At 39.3% G+C, this 22253-nt stretch overlaps 1 protein-coding gene and 1 long non-coding RNA gene across 2 annotated transcripts; one reads left to right on the forward strand and one right to left on the reverse strand.

Annotated features, from left to right (window-relative positions):
- Nucleotides 1–1879: 1879 nt before the first annotated feature.
- On the forward strand, nt 1880–3761 carry LOC120432923. The gene is made up of 3 exons (XR_005608200.1): nt 1880–1913; nt 2334–2432; nt 3627–3761. It is a non-coding gene; the product is annotated as an uncharacterized LOC120432923 (long non-coding RNA).
- Nucleotides 3422–19921, reverse strand: urb1 (URB1 ribosome biogenesis homolog). Its single transcript, XM_039598308.1, has 39 exons — nt 19679–19921; nt 19411–19550; nt 19171–19322; nt 18949–19078; nt 18759–18855; nt 18601–18686; nt 18398–18523; nt 18153–18283; nt 17876–18071; nt 17656–17793; nt 17386–17559; nt 17181–17307; nt 16951–17073; nt 16742–16854; nt 16547–16660; nt 16058–16174; nt 15798–15936; nt 15551–15709; nt 15087–15286; nt 14783–15000; nt 14480–14669; nt 13543–14383; nt 13247–13451; nt 12971–13157; nt 12839–12897; nt 12569–12753; nt 12377–12487; nt 12230–12293; nt 11976–12144; nt 10839–10941; nt 10588–10748; nt 10395–10506; nt 10082–10188; nt 9706–9849; nt 7374–7483; nt 7063–7269; nt 6660–6901; nt 5487–6065; nt 3422–3777 (listed from the first exon to the last, which is right to left on the reverse strand). The coding sequence occupies exons 1-39, from the start codon at nt 19803–19805 to the stop codon at nt 3596–3598; spliced, it is 6765 nt and encodes a 2254-aa protein (XP_039454242.1). The 5' UTR covers nt 19806–19921; the 3' UTR covers nt 3422–3595.
- Nucleotides 19922–22253: the final 2332 nt, after the last annotated feature.

The following is a 22253-nucleotide window of genomic DNA, read 5'->3' on the forward strand; positions in this document are numbered from 1 at the left end:
TTTAAGGCTTAATCCACAGTAGACGATGAGAAGTGACAACTGTAACAGGTGAAATTCCCACAACCTGTGCCGTGGGGTAATGCACTTTTGGCCCGGCTATAGGTAACTCGCAGTCTATGGGCAAACCTTTGGAATGACGACCATGTGCCCAAAACTGTCAGTGTAAATACCTAGTGCCTTTTATAGACGAGAACAACTGTCTAAAATCAAACAATTTCCAGATGCGTGTCATAAGATCAGCGCGACTCTTTAAGTCCCTGTGTACTCTACATATTTCAGCATGTCTGCTCCTATTTTTAACATAACTAAAATAAAGATGTAATTATATGTACTTATTAGCACACTGTTAAAAATAACATCTAGTATACTGATTTTTTTTTTTTTTTTTTAATTTCCAATGATTTTATACCACCGGGGCCAATCAAGAAGTTGTTTGTAATTCAGCAGGAAGCACAGCAGGGGGCGCTGACGACATGGAGCTAAGCGGCTGAAATGAGCGAGACACATTTTATTTTCGTTATACCGTATCAATGTTAGGTGAAATAAAAGACACCGTGGAGCTTTCTTTTCTTTTATGGAATTTTCTTTTGCTTTTAGATTTATCTCATCAAACGTCTTGCTAATTCTTACAGTCTTATGACGAGTTCTGGATTTACGACTATATGCCTTTCCTTGATGGCACCCATTCGATAACGAGACATTAGAATCGTATTAAACCAACGACAGAAAAGTGCACGAGTTGATAAGAAGGGACTGTTTTGTTTAAAGAGGAAGCTACTGTTACAAATTCAATGCAGCTGGCTTCATGCCTGAAACTAAAATGTCGGATATCGTAAAGTGACTCATGATGCTGTAACGTCCTTTTAAAAAACAAACAAACAAAAAACAACTTGAATCTAAAATTCTAAGTGTATAGTATCTGAAAACACAATGAAGATTAAATTGTTGTTTTACAGCCCCATGAGATCCCATTAATTCCTGCTGGTGCCCCACGCCCCCCATCAACCGATGGAACCGGAAGTTCTTCTATTATTTTAAAACTTGTCTGAAGAATAAAATCCACAAAATCTCTTATAGCAATTACATTTATAGGTAAAATATAAAGTACGTGGAACTTATAAACTGCAAGCGCAGAACCAGAACGCCGCATTTCTTGAATGGCCTAATGTTGCCCCCTTGTGACCAAACCTGCAAACTGCATCCAGCCTTTAAAATACAAAACGAGTAGTACTGACAGAAGAAACAGCTGGACTTGAATCGCTAAACACACACGCGGGTGAGGATTTCACGTATATTTCTCTAAGACGATTCATGCTAGAAACAGCAATAAATGGCTATTATTTTCTTTAGCAGATTTTTGTGAATGAGACAGTAACACGTTTCCTCTCAGATGGCTGGAGTGGAGAACTCTACCAGCGGGATTATATATGAATACTATTATGATTACCTGGATCCCGTGATTGTGGACGAGAGAACGTTAAAGTACTATAAATGTAAGTTGTTTATTTTAACGCTTTACATAATTGTTCTGTCTTGTTTTTATTACACGAAAATAACACATTTTCTATTCTCCTTCCAGATTCAGTTGTTATAATATTTTGGGTAGTCGTCATTACCTTTGTGGTATGTCTTTTTCTCACTTTGAATCTACTGTCTCGCAGTGGAAACCTACCAAAGTAAGTGTAAAGGTTAAAGGTTGCCTTTAATGCCTTTAAAGTGCGTTTTATAGCTGAAACATGTATGTATGTTTCAGTATGTTTCAATATGCGTAATCCCTAAAGGGTTGCTTATACTTAAAATTGTCTTGTTGTCATTGCAGGAATCCCACGTCAACTAATTCACTAGAGACTCGACCTGAATGAGAACAGTGAAAAACGGAGGCGATGGACTCAGATTCAAACTGTGATGATAAGGTGCAACAGCACTAATGAAATTTAAAATGAGAAGAAGTGGCCATCATTCCTAACATCTCACCGATCACTGCAAAGTTCAAGGCTTCCTTAACCATTAAAACAATGTTACGTAACAGCTGCTTTGAGCTTTAAACCACAGTGTGTGTGTACATAAGAGCAAGGACAGCGAGAGCATATTAGGCAGCTTTGCTCCTTCCATTTTCTTTTTAGTCCCCAAAATTTCTGCTCAAAATTTGTACATACAGTACTTTGGAAAAGTTCTGAGCCGCCTCTCATTTCTTTGCATTTTACTAGGGAAATGGGAACATGTAAACGTACAGGGATATCTGGTATACAAAGCAAAATAGACTTTGTATAGTTCTAATAATAATTTTAAAGTCACCTGGTGTGGTATGACCAACTTTTTGTAATTTCTTTAAGAATTCTTCAGGAATGGTTCTCCAGGCTTCTTAAAGAACATTCAACGCTCTTCATTGAGGTCCAGATCAATCCACAACTTTCACTGTTTTTTCTATCCAGGTAAACTTTTACTGCATTGACAGTGTATTGGGATCATTGTCATGCTGAAAAATGAAGATTTTGACAATCAAACTCTAAAAGTACTTTACTGTGTTAATGATAAGATGCCAAATACCACAGTCTGAAAGGCAGCCCCAAACCATGACAGAGCCGCCACCTTTTTTCTTTTTTTAACTTTTTACAAATGGCTATAGACACTCACTGTTGTACCTCCTCCGTACATTTCCACAATGGTTTGAATGAACATTTTAAAATTTGGATTTATCACATCATAAGACCCTTTGCCACTGATTTTCAGGACAGTTCTTGTGTAATTTGTCACACCTCAGCCTTTTCACTTCATTTTCCTTCCTTAAGAATGGCTTCTTGCCAGCAACCCTTCCACTGAGACCATTTCTAAAGAAGGTTTTGGTGAGCAGTAGCTGAACAAAACTGAAGGTCTAAATGCATCTCACAGGTCCTGTGTCACATCATTTGTTGTTTTTTCCCTGTTTTGCATGAACATGACTAAAAATTACTAGATTTCTGGTTCCTTGCAAGCATTATGAAGAAATGTAGGGGTGGCCCAAGGTGTATGAACAAAATCTTAGATGTCTTACTTTGATACATTAGTTAGTTAAAGGAAACAATCTCAAGAATTCCACCTGCAAACAAAGCTTAGCTTAAAATAAGTTATGCTTCCATCCATCCTTCCATCCACATGCTCTTCCTTCTTTTTGACTTCCCAATATCAGGACAACTAATACGTACAAAACCAGAAGAACCATTTTTTAAAAAGATACAATTTAAAATTAGTCTTTTGTCAAGTTGTTTGTTATGTTTAGACAACACTAGTTTATCGTTAAGTGAATTTTCTTTATACTTGAATGATTCATAGGTCAGAGTTAAGTGGCTTAGCAATCAAAAGATATTCCTATAAAAATATCAGGTACAAGGACTGGACTGAAAATGAATAATAAAGCAGCAAATTTCCAAATAAAAAACGGTGATTGAAGACACAACAGATTTATAAATCAACATTTTATGACAAGACAGTTTTACAAAAGTTTACAAAATATTTTAAGTCTATTTACAGGAAATAAATGCAGCTGAACAGAAGTCTGTGAAGTCTCATTTGGTCTTTTTTAAAGAACACATTAAGTGTTCAGATATAATTGATATATTTAACTCTTCATGGTGATGATGTCATTACAGATGGCTCTTATGTCTGCTTTCTTCTGGGATGATTTCACTTTCTTGCACTTGGCTGTGGTCACCAAACTGACATGAGACAGGAAGAGATCAGCTGATGTGGCTCCACTCCACACCTCATGGATGTACAGTGACAGCAGAGACAACCCTGCTTCTGGAAACAAGAAAACAAGACATCAAACTCATTTACAAAACAACCTACTACAACTTATTGTCACTTTGGGACTTTAAATATACTGAAAAAGAAAATGTAAACATGTATTTACTATTTTCTTCTATATTTAAATGTATACTTTTACTTAGGATGGATTCTACATTATGATTAAAATATATTTGACAATATATATTATTACTGTAGGCTCTCTTTTTTTGGTTCATGCTTCAACAAATATGGCAAATACAGAGTATCTAATCAATGTAGGGAATATACAGTTGAATTCATAACATCGTTTGGTAAAAAGCACCAAATATACAATATTCAACCATTTCTTAGACCACCCGTCAAAAAAAAAAAAGAAAAGAATATTTAAGAAATCTCTAAAATGTGTTTAAAACTAAATATTATGCTATTTATTAGGCAAAATCCTTTAGTCCTAACAGGAGTTGTCATTCTTGCTGGCACTGCAGTCTCTTTTGTTACTAAGTTAAGAGTTTCCAGCTGTTCTCAGAGACTTTCTTTGTGCAAACCATCTCTGAAGGATTCAAGTCTGGACTTTGACTTGGTTAGTCCATCAGTCTGAGCTCCTTTTTCTTAGTCAAATAGTTTCTGCACACCGGATCATTGTCCTGTTGTTATATGAGCCAATCAGTTTCAGTGCAAGAGTTTAAACTTAGATTCGTCCCTTCAAAGTACCTCCTTCCAGTTATCCACAGTCTACAATCTGTGCTCCTTGGCAAATTCGAGATGCGTCTGGATATTTACAGGCCCCAACAATGTCTTTATACCAGCAGCTATTTGTCCTTTTAAGTCTTCTTTATTCAGTTGTCTGAATAAATTGTGGAGGTAATTGTGGAGACATTCTCAGACTGACCTAGAAGCATTTATCTCTACTTGAAGATCAACAGTGGTCTTCCTTTTGTCTCTAGTACTTAAAATCTTAATTTGATTCACATCCATTTCTGTAAGTTTTCATTTTCTGCTTCATTTTCTTCCTCTGGGCCTTTTCGTAAATACCAGTTCAGCAGTCGACTTCAGGGCTTGACCTCACTGTGAGAATAATTTCTGTATTGCCCTGTTTGTCTCAAAGACCATGCAGCACCACGAAGTGCAAACTTTTTCCTTTTCAGCGAGTTCTCAACATTTCGCTGTTTCAAACAGGTGTGAGGAATTTCAAGCATTTTTATTCCCACATTTGAGCTTCTCTGAGAAGTCAGAAATTAATCATTTAACCAGTAAAACTCATTTTTCTCTTCTGGAATGCGAGTAAGCAACTTTAATTTATCATCTTAATAAAAAAAATAATAATGTGCTTTACTATTTTTTCTTCCCTTTTATAAACCAGTACATTTGAAAAAGTCATGGCTAATAACAATAATTGTATTTAAGTCCTAAAAATATCATTTCAACTAAAGATATTTTGCATACTGGCAGATTAAAAACGACAAAATAAACGATTCTGGTAATTACCAAAAATGTAAAAGCAGTATGCTTTTGGCCAGGGCTTCTTTGTAAGTAATTATGTTTGTATCGTTAAGTTTCCTGCAGCAGCAGCATTGTGACATCTAGGGACCGTGACAATAATCTCAATTTTAAATCCTTTTAAACTATATATGTTAACAATACTACATCCCACTTGTTTAACTGAGATAACTCATCAGATATAATTACAGAAAGAGGGTTTTTAAAAAGTGGAAGGCTCTTACCAAGTCTAGTTTGATCATGTGTGGCCTCTGGGATGCAAGCAGAGACAACTGCCTGATGCAGCTCTGGAAGGTTGCCTTGGATCTCTAGCAAGGAGATCATAATCTTGGTGAAAAGCTGTAAGGTTTCTACTCTTGCTGAAATGCTGGAGTGACACTGAGCTTCAAAGGCCTGATGGTAGAGCCGAAGGAGGTCCGCTTTCAAGCCAAGATCAAGCAGCACAACATCCACAATTTTTGTGTGTTTGATCACAGCCTTTTCAAGCCAGAGCAAGAATTCTTTTGCCCTGTTTTCATCATACGAGTCCTCCACCAAGCACCTCAGGGACCACTTTGTAACCAGGTGCGCAGTAATCCTGGCCAGCCAGCTGGGATCCGGCTTGTCTGTTGGCAGAGCTGGCTGGGGTTCAGAGAGTTGGAAAGCAGGCTCCCAGTGAACAAAGATATTGGTGAGGTAAAGTTTACACTCTGTCAGAAGACTCTTATCATCATTTGCGGTCTCTGTGTCTTCTGCCAACTTTTCTTTTCGTGTGTAGACATGGGAAAGGGAGCTCTTAACTCGGGCCTTATCCTTTCCCATCCCTAAAGAGAAATATGGACAAAACGATATACAATGTGACAATGCAATATAACAAAACTCTAAATTTTTCACTTCTTTATAAACATGACACTTGTAAAGCCTGATTTTTAGTGCTGTTCTTTCGTCAGCTGTTCCTTTGCATTTACTTTTAACTCTAAGGCAAAGTTTCTACGTTTGGCTGCAAATCAGGCACATTCATGAAACCATATAAATATCAAATATGAAGTATCAACTATTTAGAGGTAGCACTTAGAGTAAGTAGTTATCAAAGCTACACAAAGTAAAGATATTACAAAGTATCTTAATCACAACTGCAAACATGGGTACAAAGTGGGTCATACCACATTTTTATTCCAGTTAGTTTCATTCAAACACCTCATATATGTTTATCATGTTCATGCTATTAAGTTTCAACTTGTAGTTTTTTTAATTAGCTGTTTAAATAAGGCTTTTTTAGGGTTGAAAAATGTTTTTAAAAATTATCAGTATCTTCTTTTCCATTATGGGCTTGGAGGATGTCCATCACTTGGTGTGAACGATTACTGTGGATACTGTACAAGATTTTCTGTATGGTAGAATTTGTTAAAAGCACTCACCCATCAACTCCTTCACTTTGTGCTTTTCTGACAATGCTTGGATTTGGGTAAGAAGTTCTGTATTGTGGGACAAGGAGGCCCAGCAGTGAAGCAGAGCGAGGGCTTTGGTGCAGGAGAGAGGCTGTGGGTGGAGCGTGAGCCGGTCTGCCTGTTTGCTTACATGGAGAGCAGTCTCACGATGCTTCAGCACAGAGCAAAGAGTCTGTAGAAACAAGCTGAGCTGAGCAGCCTTCAAACCCAACCTGTCAGAAGGAGATGAAACAATGACATCCTTCATCAAAAGACAGTTAACATTTACTAGACATCTCAGGTTTCATCACTGCACGTGTGAATAAAAGTTTTGGGTAAAGTGCCTGAGGTGTGGACTTTCTAACAGCCCTGAATAATGGATGAGACACTTTACCTGAGATGTCTCATGATAGTTGACGCCACACATAAGAATTCACTGATGAGTGGCAGAGGAAGACATTTCACAAAACTCTGAGGTTTCTCGTCAGCAGATAAGGAGGTCTTTGCTTCATCCACCTGCTTCGCCTTCTGCCCGAGGGCCGTAAACCACAGCACATGAAACAGATCGATGATGGCACACAGCAGCTGCCAATCCAGATTCCTGTCAATTAAAAACAGACATATGTCATTAAAATATCAAAATTAAAATTAAAATATCAAAATAAAGAACCAAAATTTAACAGCAAACCTTAGTTTAAGGCTCACCTTTTCTCAACTATTTGCATTATCCAGGTTAGGAGCCCAGAGGTCTTGGTGAGGTTATGCACCGCTTTGGTCACATGAGCAGCCTGACACAACACCCTGATGATCTGTGCCTATAAAGTAAGAAATATATTTACATGATATTCTTATTTTTCCTGTTTGTGTACAGTTCAGAGATTCACGCACCTTATCCTCAATAATGTGTTAGTTTGCAGAACTTTACGGTGGTACTTTCTGATCTCTTTCTTCACTATTTGAAGGATGTGGCTCTGTAACCTGCTAGTGTATTGAATAACTATCTTATTATTGGTGTTTTTCATTATACACAGTAATAGCTGAGTAATGTGTAGTCCATTCTGCACAGAGTTGTTATAGTTTTTATATTTTCTAATTAGTTTTTTATCTTGTTTTGATTTTTTTTAAAATTCATTTTAAATTCAATAAGTTTCCAGAGTGGGTTTGCTTGTTTCAGGTTAGTTTTTAGTCCTCAGACATCAAATGCTGATGGGGTATTGTCGTCACCTCACCCGGGACGAACAAGTGTGAATGCGATAACTGAAGAACGAGGTGAAGTATGAGTTCAAATCTCAGTGACCTCGACCTCAAGGTCAGAGGTCAAGTTTTCTGAAAATCCTGTGAATGAGTTAACTCATTCACAGGATTTTCAGAAAAGAAGAACAAGAAGAACAACAAGAAGAAAGTCACCTAGGATTTTCATATTCATACAATAGGTGCATCTACTAGGAGGCTGAGGGGTAGCACTGGGAGCCACTAGTATATTTATTATTTGAAAATGTTTAGTTTTACTTTAATTTTTATCAATTGTATCAGTTTCAGCGTTAGTTTAATTCCTTTTCTTTATTAATATTACAGCAGTTATATGCGGGAGGTAGCATTTAGTACGGCTATTACAATAAAAACAACTTTTTGAAAGCAGCTAACACACAGTCACACATCCATAGTCGCAAACATTCATCAAGGGCTCATCAGACAACTTAATAATATTAAGAAAATAACAAATTGTGCCAAACTAACATTAATACTAAAACTAAGGATATTTCTTCTATATTTTTATTTTAGTTTTCCAAATTCAAAAAGATTATTTCAGTTAGTGTTTGTCTTTTTAAACAATCTGGTTTTTATTTTTACTTTAGTAAATTATAATTTTTTTTCATATCCAGTTTTAGATTTTAAGCTTAGCTGTAGTTAACTATAATAACTTTTGTTCTGCATGCAAAATATTTTTCTAATCTTTTCAAGCCCCCAAAACAACAGTTTCCTGAATCCACCGGGTACAGCATGATGTTTTCTTTCCTTCTCATCACACAAAATAAGTTGCTGGGTGTGCAGAGAGGCAAAAGCAACTGCATTAAGTTGGCCCCAGAGATCCACTTGAATAGTGAACTCCCCAAGGCTGGCAGCAAAGGGGTCAGATTTTAACAGTTTGCTAGATATGACTGAAATAATTTTCTTTTTTTGGCTGCCATTGCCACAGCAGCTCATTTGCCCCCCATCTCACCATATTCTTAGCATCGTCCTCTATCGCACCAACCCTGTACATATCCTCCTTTAGTACATTCATAAACTGTTACAGATCACCGAAAAAAACTATTAAATGGATTCAAGGAGAAAGCACAGGTTCCAAAAACACTGGAATATTTTTGACATCTAGAACATAGCGGGCAAACAGATGGATAAATTACTGTTTGAATAACGTGGTAATGTGGAAACATTTAAAATGTTATCAATCTGTGTCTAATGCACATAGATGAGTTGACTGATGAGGTAGCAGTGTACCATGAGTCCTCTGAAATGGTTTTCAACCAAGAACCAATTAACCAACGAATCCTAATCTTATTCTATGGTGAATCATATTATACACTTATACACGTGTGAAACTGGTTGCTGTAAGGGTTGAATTTAAGAACACAGACATCAAGTCTTGCTTAGAAAGAAATTGATAGGATGGTAAATATTTTGACACAAATCTATGCCCTTGGAGGAAACTGTATCAGTGAGAGCATATTCACATAAATCAGCAAGAAAGACAAGCTGACTGTCATGCCAAACCCTCAACAGTCACAGATATAAAAATGCTGTCATGAGAGAGATTAGTGAGACAAAACAAACCATAGAGGCCCTGGCTGGTCTGAAAATGTCAATATATCAGTTTTGTAACAATCGCTTCCCACTAGTAATACAAAAGTTTGAAAGGCTCAATCTTCCTTTAGATTTAAGTTTTTTGGGACATATTTTCTTGATCTAAGATGAAGATTTCTTCAAAACGCAACTAGAAAAAAAATGATGAAACAACTACAGACAGACAAGTGTGTACCTGGAAGTGTTCATCACACAGAGGGCTGCTGCTGAAGCCTAAAAGGATCTGAAAGATGCCTTGCTGGTTGCACAGGTCATAGCAGTGTCCATCTTTCATCCCTTGCTCCAGCACGCTCAGAATCCACTCACGTTCCACCTTGTGCTGCAGAAAGAAAGAAAACACAAACAGTCACGACTCCCACGTCTTTCAACCCTTCACAGAAACGGATAACAGTCTATAAAAAGGCCTGAGCTAAGCAAACAAACAGATAAAGGTTGCTCATTCAAGAGGAGTTTATTTGGACAGTCATTTAAGTTCAAGGAAGCTTCACCAATCATGTTTAATACCAGACGGCACCAGAATACAAAAAAAGTGTTTTCACCAGTTTCTTTACCTCCAAGTCAAAGCTGTAGAAAAGCTTAAAAAACTCAGGGACTCTTCTGAAGTCCAAACTCTGGTGGGATAGCAGAAATCTGTTCAGCACCACGTACATGTGGTCCTCTGGGAAAAGTGAACAAACATGTGAAGGTCAATGATCCTTTTGTTATTACAGGCAAAGGTAGATAGAAAAATGAGGGCAAACCACAACTGTGATTCTTATTCAGGTTAGATTAGCCTAAAACCTACTTTCAACCTAAAAAGCATCTATTAGTAAATAATAAGGGTCATGTCAGCAGAAAGATATCCAAGTTTTCAGGGTTACACACCAGGTTTGAGCATCTGCTGAGCCACTTTGGTGATGTAAGTGGTCATGACAAACGGGAGTCTTTGATTCTGCTGCTGAATTCCATTTTTTACCATGTCCATCAAGTAGAGCAGCTGTGAGACAAAAACAAGCCCGTCAGTGTCGCCAAACACACAATATTTATACACACACATAAGATTTCTCTAACATTTTACCTGTCTCTTTTCCCTGAACCGAGCACCCTCCAGATGTTGATAGAAGCAGCTAAGCACGTGGTACGCTGCCGCCCTCACCTTTGGATCATAGCTACTCAGGGCCATTACAGTTACCCCGAGAGCGTGGCTGGATTCAAACTTGAGGCAGTCAATAACACATTCTGTCACAGAGGAGGAAAAATGCAACAAATATAAGAAGTGATAATTTAAACTAATTATACTGCATCATGACAACCAGTGAAATATGATACCTGGCCGCAATATGGCGCTGAACAGAGGCAACAGAAAACACGGATCATACAAATTGCCAAGGTCCTTGACTTTATAATTATTGTAGAGAGGCTCCGTGCTTTCCTGAGAGAGGGTAAAAACATGTACATTACACAAACATATAAAGCAGTGTGTCATTTACCACTAATGGACACCGATCAGGCATAACCTTATCTTTTGCTGCAAGTTTCAAAGTGGGGCCCCATGAATCAGACAAGTTTGCCCAGCACATCCTACAAATGCTTGACTGGATAGAGATCTGGAGAATTTAGAGGACAAGTCAAGTCTTCAATCTTGTTGTTATGCTCCTCAAACCACTCCTGAACCAAACCAGCATTATGCTGCTGAAAGAGGCCTTTTTCCACGAAAAACTGTACATGGTCTGCAACAATGCTTAGGTAGGTGCTACGTGTCAAAGTAACATCTAAATGGATGGCAGGACCCAGGGTGTCCCAGCTAAAAATTTCCCAAAGCATCAGGCTGCCTCCACTGGCTTGCCTTTTTCCCATAATGCATTCAGGTGTTCCCCAGGTAAGTGATGTAGCTAGCCATCCTGGCCATTGAGCCGAGGTCCAGTTGTGATGCTCATGTGCCCATTCTTGGTGCTCCTGACAGCAGGCAGGGGTCAACATGGGCACTTTGACTGGTCTGCGGCTGTGCAGCCCAATACACAACAATCTATGATAAACTGGGCATTCTGACACCTTTCTATCAGAACCAGCATGAACTTTTTCAGGAGTTTGACCTGTAGAAGTTTATCTGCTGGAATGGAGAACAGGGATCATCATGACTCTGTCGTTGTTTCATCGCTGTTCCTTCGATGAATGCTGACCACTGCAGAGCAGGAAAACCCCAAAAGTCTTGCAGTTTTTAGGTTCTCTGACTCAGTCATCCAGGAATCAGAATTTGGCCGTTGCTAAAATCCTCAAATGCCCATCTTTCTTCCTTCCACCAAATCAACTCTGAGGACAAAATGTTCACTTGTTCCCTGATTGATCCCACCCACTAACAGACGGCATAATAAAGACATGGTAAGTGTTATTCACTTCATCAGTCAGTGGTCATGTTATGCCTGATCGGTGTAGATCTGAAAAGTAAATATCATTTAAAACATTAACCTGCGGGATGATTTTGCGCTGCTGTGGAAAGTGTGCAATAGTTTGCAACATCTTGTCAGGTTTGAGGAGAGCCAACAGGTCATCGGAGCTGGTCTGCTTCCACAGAGAAGCTCCCAGGCTTTTACTGGTTTTGTGGTGCTCCACAGCTGTTGGGCCCCACAACAATGACCTGCAGTTGAAAAGTCACACTGAGTTTTTGTATTAAACAAGCACACTTCTAGCACTTAGAACATAAAAAGATGAATTCAACCTACTGAAACTTCAGCAGGCTGACTTGGTTTCTTTCATATTCCTGAAGAAGCAGTAACAATTTTTGATCTGCAAAACAGAAGAAGATATAAGAGGATAAGACAATAAACACACACAAAAAAGAAAAAAGAAAATGGATTTTCTTGTTTTACCTGAGGTACTCAGCGTAGCTCCGTATGCTCCCAAAAGTACAACAAAATGATTGATGTTGCAGACACTTGGCGTTTTCTTCACCAGACAGAGTAGGAGGAATACCAACTCTTCTAAAATGACAACAAATATGTGTGTTTGTGATTAATTTGTGATTTGGAATCTTTAAAAAAAAAATCTTTATTGCATTGTACCTTTAATCTGGCAGCTGTTAGACTCTTCAGAGTCCAGCATGGTGGGCAGGAACAGAGAATGGCTGGAGATCATCGTGTAAAGCATGGGTAAAGGTATCAGGTCCTTTTGAACCTCAGTGCCACAATACATCACTTCCAACAGGCTGCTCAGAGTGTTCAGGAAGTGGTGATCTCTGTAGCGATATCTGAAAGATTTAAGAATATTTTTCAGTCACTCAGCAAAAATTATGAAACATTAAATAGCAAATTGGATTTAAATAGATAACCTACTTTAGTCCATTTTTGACAAAACTGTTCCACTCAGATGCAGTGATGTCTTCTTTGGATATCTGTTTAAAGAAAGTAAGTTAGGAAATGCAAAAAGTTTAAAACTTACAAAATGTATGCGTAAAGTAAACCCACTAGGACTCGCTGTAGTCTTTTTAAGATGCTGTGCTCCTGCTGTAATGGGGAAGTAGCCTGATCTTTCGAGTGACTGTAAGAGGCAATGAGACACTTGATAGCTGCAGTGGCGACAGACTTCCTCCATTTTTCCTGTTCTTCTGGGCAATCAGCTAGCTTGTCACTGATAACATCTACTAGTTGCCATCTGAAAGAGCAAAGAATATTTATCAAATAAGTTTTGACAGGATAGTTTATTTATTTTTTGTAGTTTTGTAGTGCGACTATAGATTTCACCTTTCAAAACTGTCCACATTTTGAAGAGCACTGGGAAGACTGTTGATCAAATCCCTGATGTCCTTGATGTTTGCAGAGAGCTTTATCAAACTGCCTAGAGTTTCTGTAAGCTGGGCTCCGGACTCCTCTGTCAGGTTTCCCAGGACACACTGGGAGAACTTGGCAAGCAACACTTGCTTCAAGGCTTTCAAAATGTCTTTTTGCACTATGAAACAACAGCAAAGAAGCATATCTTAATTAGTATATCTATAGCAATAAGAGATAAAAGAGTAACAATTATTTGTTTTGGTACATACCATCTTTGGGTCTGGCTGGGTCCTCTCTGCTTGCCACATGTAAGTACATATTAATCAGTGGAAGGAAGGCTTCCGATTGGTCAGAAAGCTTCTCCATGTTTTCAGGTTCGAGACACCACATCTCAAAGCGGAGTCGGTGAGTGGAGCAGTTCTGCAGCAGGAGAGAGCTGATAGCCAGAGAGGCTGAGAGCGGTCTTTGGAGACAGTGCAACAGCACATCTGTGTGGAGGAGCTTTGCACTGCTTGGCTCACTGGATAGAAACTGGAGCAAGAATGCCTCCAGTGCAGGGTTGGAACAGGACAGCAGCAGGGTGCCCAGACCAAAGAGGTGTGGCTGTGTCAGAAATGTGCCATGGTCCTGGGAGGCCGTATATTTACACTCTGTGAGGATCTGTAGAGCTGCCTGACCGTAAATGCTGAGCTCAAAATTTGCCCCCTTACTGCTACTGGGGGAGATGAGGCTGTCGTGTGGGAGGAGAAGCAACTTGGAGACAACTTCCTTCAAATTACTGGAATCCATGTAGTTGTGCAGAGACAGGAGCCCTTGGAAAGTTCTGGAGTGTTTCTTTGCCGGTTTAGAGCCCTTCTCCACCAATTCCTGAAGAGCAGCTCTTTCTAAAGCTCCCATATAACTCCTCAGAAGCTCTAGATGATTTAGTTCATGAAGAACAGGGGCACAGAGCTTCAGGAGGACCAGAATATTATCTGTCAGCAGTGCACACAAGTGCTTAAGTCTGACAGGGTTTAGAGAGTGAGGAGGCATGGCAGATAGCTCCAGAGCCAGAAACCACTGCTCCAGACATGGATGCTTTAAGATGGAGCCAAGAGCTGAAAGAAGGATCTAAAGAAAGAGAGTTTCATTTAAAAATCCTTCACTCCGAAAAAGGAGAATATTACAAAGTCTGAAAAAACACAGTAAAAGCATTATTTTTCTAACCTGCTGTATGTTAACTTCAACCGTGGATGACTGGTTAAGTTCCAGAAAGAGGTCTGATCCTTCTCTGGAGGATTTCTCTGGAGCAAGTTCAGAGTTTTTTGCCTCCTGAAAGCCTTGGAGCTTGATCACCATCTTTTTGAGTATTTCCATCAAGGTCCTCAACACGGAAGCTCCTACGTCTTTAGAGAACTGTGAAGAGGAAAATGATGCACTGTTTGCATATTCAACAATGTGCAAAACGGCAAAGATTCAAGGAATTGAAACAGGGAACTTGTTTCAACAAGCGCACCATCCCCGGGGCTTGTGCCAAAGCTTTCCACAGTTGATCTGATGTAGAGTAATATCTGCTTGATTGCAACTGGAAACTCTGCCAGAGAAAGGGAAGCTAGAGCTTCTTCTGCACTTTTCCTGAAGGTATCCTTAAGCAAAGTGTCTGGACCTTGGATGTAGGCAGCTTTCATCAGTGCAGTGTATGATGTTTGATCTGATAATCCTTTTGCATGACATTCAGATGACTGGAACTAACAAAATAAACAAGAGTATTAGTCCAAGTACTATGTCTAAACATGTCTGGTTAGACAATCTCTTTGTATCACTAAAAACCCACCAATTCTTCACGGCACTGCTGTGGTAGCCACTTGCAGTAATACTGATGAAAACATATAATGGCTGAATGAGGAGAGGTCGAGCATTCAGAGGAGACAAACTCTTTATCGTACTGCAGCAGAGCCAGACAGAGAGGGAGCGGCTCTCTCTGACTGTGCAGCACATCTGAGAGCACTGCAGCCAAGTATTCATATACCGTCCCTAAGAGACACAAAGACAGATGGTTACAAACATCATAGATTACAGTACATTTACTTTTCAATCAAAGTGTCCATGAACAGAATGGGTAAATGTCTTTTTAAACATAAATTACTAATTAATTAATTAATTAATTAATTTTAGTAAATCTGGCCCTATATTTAAAGTTGTACTTCTTATACTGCATAACAATCTTCATGCTTTAAAAGTTTTTTTTGCAAATTTGTGATTTCACTCTTTGTCACAAGTGAGGCAGAGGTCCTTTACCACTATCTGCTGGCAGCTTGTTTCGGGCCTCCAGGGCAGCAGGTACCAGGGCACTGAAGGGGAAGGTTTGCATGATGAGATCTTCACTTACAGCTGGGCCGAACTCCTCCAACTCACCATCACTGCCCTCCATAATGATATCGAGCATGTCTATGACATCTGAGATGAAAAAATAAAAAGCATAAACATTCACAGACATAATTGAGCCCTGAAGAATTCAGCGTTCATTCCACATTTAAATGTTTACCATCTATGTGAGAAACTGGGACACTGGCTGTGTCACCCTCCTGGCTACTCAGATTTGCTTGCAGATAACCTGCTTCCTGGACCAGGCTGGCCACTTTATCTGTGTATTCATAGGAACTGCACACCAGTTTAACCAACACCTAGAGCAAGAGGCAGATTTTAAGAGTTTATTATCAGGCATAAGAATTAAAACCTTTATTTTGTCCAACCTTCAACATGACGGTTATGTACAAAAGTAGGAAAAAAAACTGGAAGACTTACCCGCTCCAAGAACTGAATAACAGTTTCTTGCTGGCTTGGCTCTAGTCTGGCCAGCTGTTCAAGCCAGAGCTCAAGCTCAGTCCAGGTGTGCTCGAACACACCAGTGTCCTTTAGTACCTAAATACAACACAGGATGCCAATTGCTTTAGCAGTACTGCTGGAGGAAATTTGTCCACACGAATTTAAATCTCTTAAAAAATGAAATCCTTAAAAGACTTTAGCTTACGCTGCTCTGATTTTATTAACTTAAAAAAATTCAATGGAGGATTGAACTGTACCCTACAAAAGATAAATATCTGCCAACATACATACATATAATTCCTCCAGGAATGATGCCCTTGTATATAAAAATATAACATGCTTACAGTTTGTTTGCCCAAGTAGACCAATCTTGAATAAATAAGCACTAATTCAAATATCTAAATATATACAGTATATCTCATATAATGCAGGCTGAAAGCACAGAGGAAAAGGCAAAATGCTCCTTACTTTTAGAACAAGCATCTGTGTGGAGGCTTTCAGGTGGCTGCTGCTGCTGCTCACAAACATCTTGAGAAGCAGGTAAAATACCGATTTCTCTCCAGATGATGAATCTCCAGAACCCTGTGAAAACAGAAAAACTATTTAGAATTGATATCTTTTAAACCAAAAATAAAAATAAATCAGAGAATTAAACTTCCTTACCTGCATACGGAACCAGGAGAATTTGCTTGCGGGAAGATCCAAGGCCAACTGCAGTACGTGGTGCTGCAAAACTGGGGGAACTTCATCCTTTATTCCTTTCTCTGACACAATGCCTGGACAGATAAAAACCAGTGTCAGAAACCATTTATTGGAAAAAAATAAGCTTTAAAAAAGCAAAATTTGGAGCTTAATAATGCCAAAAACATTACCCTTTAAAAGCTTGCTGAAGTCAAATTTGCACTGGCTAACCAGATGCGGCACCACTTTCTGGTAAAGGCATATGACCTGAAGAATCAGAGCCTTCAGCAGAATGACCTCAGCTGTATCTTCATCTGTTCAACATAAAGCACACAAGACAATCAATTCAGATCCTTTTGTTTTTTTAAATAAATAGAATTAATTTGAATAAACAATAATCATGTACTGTGAATGCTACTACCAGGCACTTTGCATTTAGTCAGTTCAGCATCCCCTTTGCTTTTATCCTTTTTTTCTTCAGAGCCAGCTTTTTCCTTCTTGCTAAGTGACTGCCACTTTTCAATTATGCTTGTCATATCAGGGAAAATCTGGAACAGAGCATGAACAATGATTCGAGCCTTTAAAGGTGCATTATTTGCTTATATTAGGCACTTTCCTGAACCTACCTTGCCGAGCATCTCCCTGTACTGCTGCACTAAATCCTCCATCATCTCAGCAGTGTATAGGTCTGAGCTGCACCACACAGACTTATCCAAAAGATACTCTATGTTCTTACTAGCTCTTTTCAAGATGAAATTGACCACCGACAGGGTTGTAAGGTGTGCTGCTGTATTGGCAAGCTGTCAAATCAGAGAAGACACATTTGAGCCAAAAAATAAAAAGTTTTCAGTCTTTACTGCAGTAATAAGTTTATTTTATGAGGCTCAGTCACTTACAATAAGGCCCTGTGTGAAGAAGCTCTTGTTGCAGACTGGAGGAAGAGATATCACCATCACCATGGAGAGCAGGCGAGGCAGAGGGATGACCTCCTGAGTTTGAAAGACTGTGGAAATCTCTGGCTGGGCCTCGTAGATCTGATATAGAAATGCAAAGGTGACTATTACCATCTAAAAACTGATAAGATATTATCTTAACACTTTTACCACCAACAGTTACCTTTTTAAGAAGCTTCACATTGTCTTGCCAAGTAGTTTTGAGGCGTGGAGTATATGCATACTGAGTCTCCTTGAAGTATCTGGACAAAATATCGGGGGTAGCTTTCAGCACATTCACCACCAGATCTGCCACCAGTTCATCCTCGGTCGCCTGTTTCAGCCCCACCAAAAACTGGAGCAAGACAATGTTACCAGGCCTGCAAAGAAGTAAAATCCAGTGCTCCACATGAGAAGTTCTCAGAAAAGGACAATGTGAAATTGGAATGTTAATGACTTACCTGCCAGCTGTGCCAAGGCTGACATCATGAAAGCTGATACCATGCTTACGGGAGCAACATAGATCAAGAAGGAAACTGTGAACGAGTTCCCGGATGACTGTCATCCCAGAAAGCTCAGTGTTTTCCGACATCTTAAAAATATCATGTAATTAAATAAAAATGTTACTTGGACATGTTAAAGTAAACTGACCTGACACAATCTTTGTTTCTTTTGACACAAAACAGCAAAACAACAAGCGACCTACTCTGTCATCATCCACGGTTGCATCTGCAATCCCATTCCATTTATACAGCGACGCGATGCTGGCCAACACAGCAGGTGTGAAGAAACGTACTTTCTGTGTTTTACTGATGGCTTTGTTTAGAACAACCTACAGAAAGACAGAAAGGAATACACTTTATTACTAAATCCATGATCTGATCTCCAATGTCCTGGACTAGTACTTACTTTAGTTTTCAATGTGGACAAAATCAGGTTGACTGTGGACATCCGGTCCTCCTTCAGACCTGTATTCAGGATCACCGGCAGGAGTTCTAACACACCAAATGAACATGTTACTCACAGACAGTCCACTGCATAAATTATAATTCATATCTAAATATTACCTTTGATTTCTAATATTTGTCCAACTGTTGCGTTATCACCAGACACCAAGAAAGAGAGCACAAACTGGATAAAAGCCTGGCGGACATCAGGTCTACCCTGGAAAATTAGAATATCCAGAAAAGATTTATCTACAGAATACGACTAATCTGCTGCACACCATAAACCCTGTGGACAAATACTGCATCGCACCTGCTTATCCTTCATCTTTGCCAATCCAGACAGAAATTTGTTAATGTGAAGGTGACTTAAGACCTCTCTGGCAGATTCTGGACCCTGGGTGACCAAGGCGGACAGAAGACTGAGACACTGGCGGATAAACCTGTGTTCAAAGGGAAACAACATTGGTTTTGAGGCCAGAAGAATGATTTTAAAGTGAGTGTCATTGTGCTCTACTGAAATCCACAAATCAACCTGTGGTTTGCTGAACGGAAAGACCCCTGCAGGAGTTTCATGTAGCTGAAAACGGTCTTCTTCACAATGGCATTGCCGACCATGTTGAAATGGGAGAGGTCACTGGCTGTCCTTAGAAGGATCGCCTCCAGGCTCCCAAAAATCAGCATCATCTGTACAGAAACACGATCAGAGTTTAACTCAGAAACTTCAGAAAGAGTGAGCCGGGCCAGAGCCGTCCGCTGAGAAACTAAAGCTTACCTCACTCTCTACGTGTTTTTCTCCTTCGAGCAATTTGAAGATCTCTGCACACTCCATGGAGATTTTAATATAACCTTCAACCACATCGTACAAGTCGGACCATGGCAACTTCTTAGCGGTCGACATAAACTTCTCCAGTCCTGCAGACGAAAAAAGGAGGGGGGCAAGGACAAGATGCCATTAAAACACCGCACACTCTGATAGTTGACTGAATGCATAACACAATATTATGACTTCAAGCTGATGATTTGCACGTACTATCACTCACCCTTCATGGCTGTGGTCGGGTCCTTCAGCATGGCTTTAAAAACTGTCCCATTGAACTCCGGAATCGTTTCTTTTTTCCGCGGAGTGTCTGACTCAGCAGACTCGTCGTTGCGCCGCTTTTTACCCATTTTGTTATATACAAACAACAATTACCACTGATGTGAGTTTTTTATGCACTATCCTGCCATGTAAGTGTTGTCACAGCACCCACGTTGCTCTGTAAACAGAAAGCGGTGCAACGGAATTGTCATCCGGCCAGAAACGTTTGCTATTGAAATTTAGTTCCGCATTATCATTTAAGTTACTTCAAATAAAACGTGTTTCGTCTCCTTTATCTTTTACAGAAAGCACATGCACATTACATTTCATAAAATTAGCGACAATTTACATCCCTTAAACATTTAAGAACACCAGTTAGCTTATTCGTTTATACTATCTGCCTTTAGCTCGACGGCTAGGGTGTGAAAACTCTCTTAGAAATATTTTTTAATAGTCAAGATTTTAATATTCAAGAGGGCACTGGTCTACAACACTTTTGATCCAAATCTTTCACTTTTGCCTTAAGTCACACACACACACACACACACACACACACACACACACACACACACACACACACACACACACACACACACACATATATAGAGAGAGAGAGAAGGGGGGTGGGCGAGGGGTGCTTAAATATTAAAGAATTAAAGAAAGCTACAAAACTCTTCATACCGCGAGGCACCGATTTAATCATGTAATTCACATTTTCTTACAGGCTATAAGTTTTAATCTGATCTGCGGAATTTTGCTCAAGCTTGAATTATTGAATGTTACAGTAATGAAGCCTGTCACCAATCAATGATTAATCCCTCCCCAGATGTCATCTTGCACTGGGATCACACCAGCAATAGTTCTTAGACCACATCCATTTTTCAGACTTGGTCTTATTTGGATGTCTACTTCACACCAGTAATGCTTCTGAGTCTTGCACAGTTATTACACCGTAGTTGACAAAATTAGTCTATAGACAGACAGATAGACATACCACTGTAGTCAAAACCACCTTCAGTGTGGTTCTGACTACAGTGGGTGTATTCAGAATGAGATTTTGTCATTGCACGAGCAACACAAACTCAAGATAGGCAGAAAGATAGAAACCCTTTCTTTCTGCTCCATTTAGTGCTTGCACATTCCACCATCCACATGTGTTTGTGGTTGTCAACACATAGCATTGCTAGCATGCAAAATGCAGTCATGAAAGTGGGCAGGTTGAATTCAAATAGTTGAAATGGAAGATTTGTGTAGTCTGGACTATAAAGAAGAAGTAGAGAGACCTATGAGGGATTGGCCCTCATGCTGTGTATGAGTTTTACATCCTTTTCATTTATGCATGTTTGCAAATCCCCATGCAGACTAGCTCTACCTGCTGCTTAAACTTGTGGGGTCCAAGAACTCTCTGGCTTCGCAAATGCTGCAAATCCCCTGCAAGATACACAGTTTCCAGCAGCCTTTATTCTAGTTTTTTATATTTAACTAAAGCATAATAAGTTAGGGAAAACACACATTTTGCTGAGCCATGCAGACATAGTTGTGGCTTAGATTTGTATCCTATTTAAAGAGTATCTGGTTTTTAACCACAGTGGTGCCTTTTCTCAGTTATTCTCTCAGCAAACTTTTGCAGACGCTGCCTAAACAGATCTAAAAGCTGACTTTGATGTGATAAGTAACCAGTGCTATAGGTTAAAAAGAGGTATGTGGTCTGAATATCCTATTTTGTCACATGGTGTTTGCTTTGCAGCATTCCTCTCTTGTTCAGCGTCTATTCTTATTGATTTGCAAAGAGAACATCCAGCAGTTCATCTGGTGGTTGAGCTCAATTCTTTCTCAGAATATCTGACATCCTCATAACACAGGCAGCATTATACATCACACATGATATGTTTTACAACACTAGTCTGCATTTCCAAAACCACACATCTGTTTTTGATGATTGTTGAGAAAGACAGCTATTATTTTTTTAGTGGAATGAATTTGAATGGGATAGTAATATTTCACAAACTGGAATTTCAGCACAAAATCTTGTGTAACTTGTGTTCCCACGAACATATTTAAGCTTAATTTGTTATTCAATTGCATGGCCAACAGGGGTCACCTTTGCCTGGTTTAAGAATTTGAATTTTTTTGCACCAAATAATGACTTGCAGAATGACTTGCAAACAACAGTTGAACAAATCATCCTATGGTGCAGTTAATCAGATGTGAATCAGATTAATCATGTAATCCACTGTAAGCTTGGGGCTGTACAGCCTGTTATTTTCTGCAGTGTTACTCCAACTGATTTGATTCCAACTCACTGATGTACTCAAGTGAGACACCACAAAGATGGCACAGATGCTTTGTGATGAATGTTACAGCACACTATTTATTTTTTTAAACTGAATTATAGAGCTCTTACTTACTTGTGCCCTCAGTCAAGGAAACGTGCCCATTATTTCAAACTCAAATTGAACAGCATTTAATTTTCAGTATTTACGAAACACCAGAAGTTGCTGGATCATCTTCCATCTTGTGCAAAACCACGACCAAAC

Source organism: Oreochromis aureus, linkage group 14, assembly GCF_013358895.1.
Source record: "Oreochromis aureus strain Israel breed Guangdong linkage group 14, ZZ_aureus, whole genome shotgun sequence".
Lineage (NCBI taxonomy): Eukaryota > Metazoa > Chordata > Actinopteri > Cichliformes > Cichlidae > Oreochromis > Oreochromis aureus.

Excerpts from the sequence above, each read along its gene's own strand:
- urb1 (XM_039598308.1), bottom strand. The coding sequence starts at position 19,805 with ATGGGTAAAAAGCGGCGCAACGACGAGTCTGCTGAGTCAGACACTCCG. Across the intron at positions 16,855-16,950 it reads CTTCAGCAAGCTTTTAAAGG|GCATTGTGTCAGAGAAAGGA; the intron begins GTAATGTTTTTG and ends TTATCTGTCCAG. Across the intron at positions 10,749-10,838 it reads CAGCGCCATATTGCGGCCAG|AATGTGTTATTGACTGCCTC; the intron begins GTATCATATTTC and ends CCTCTGTGACAG.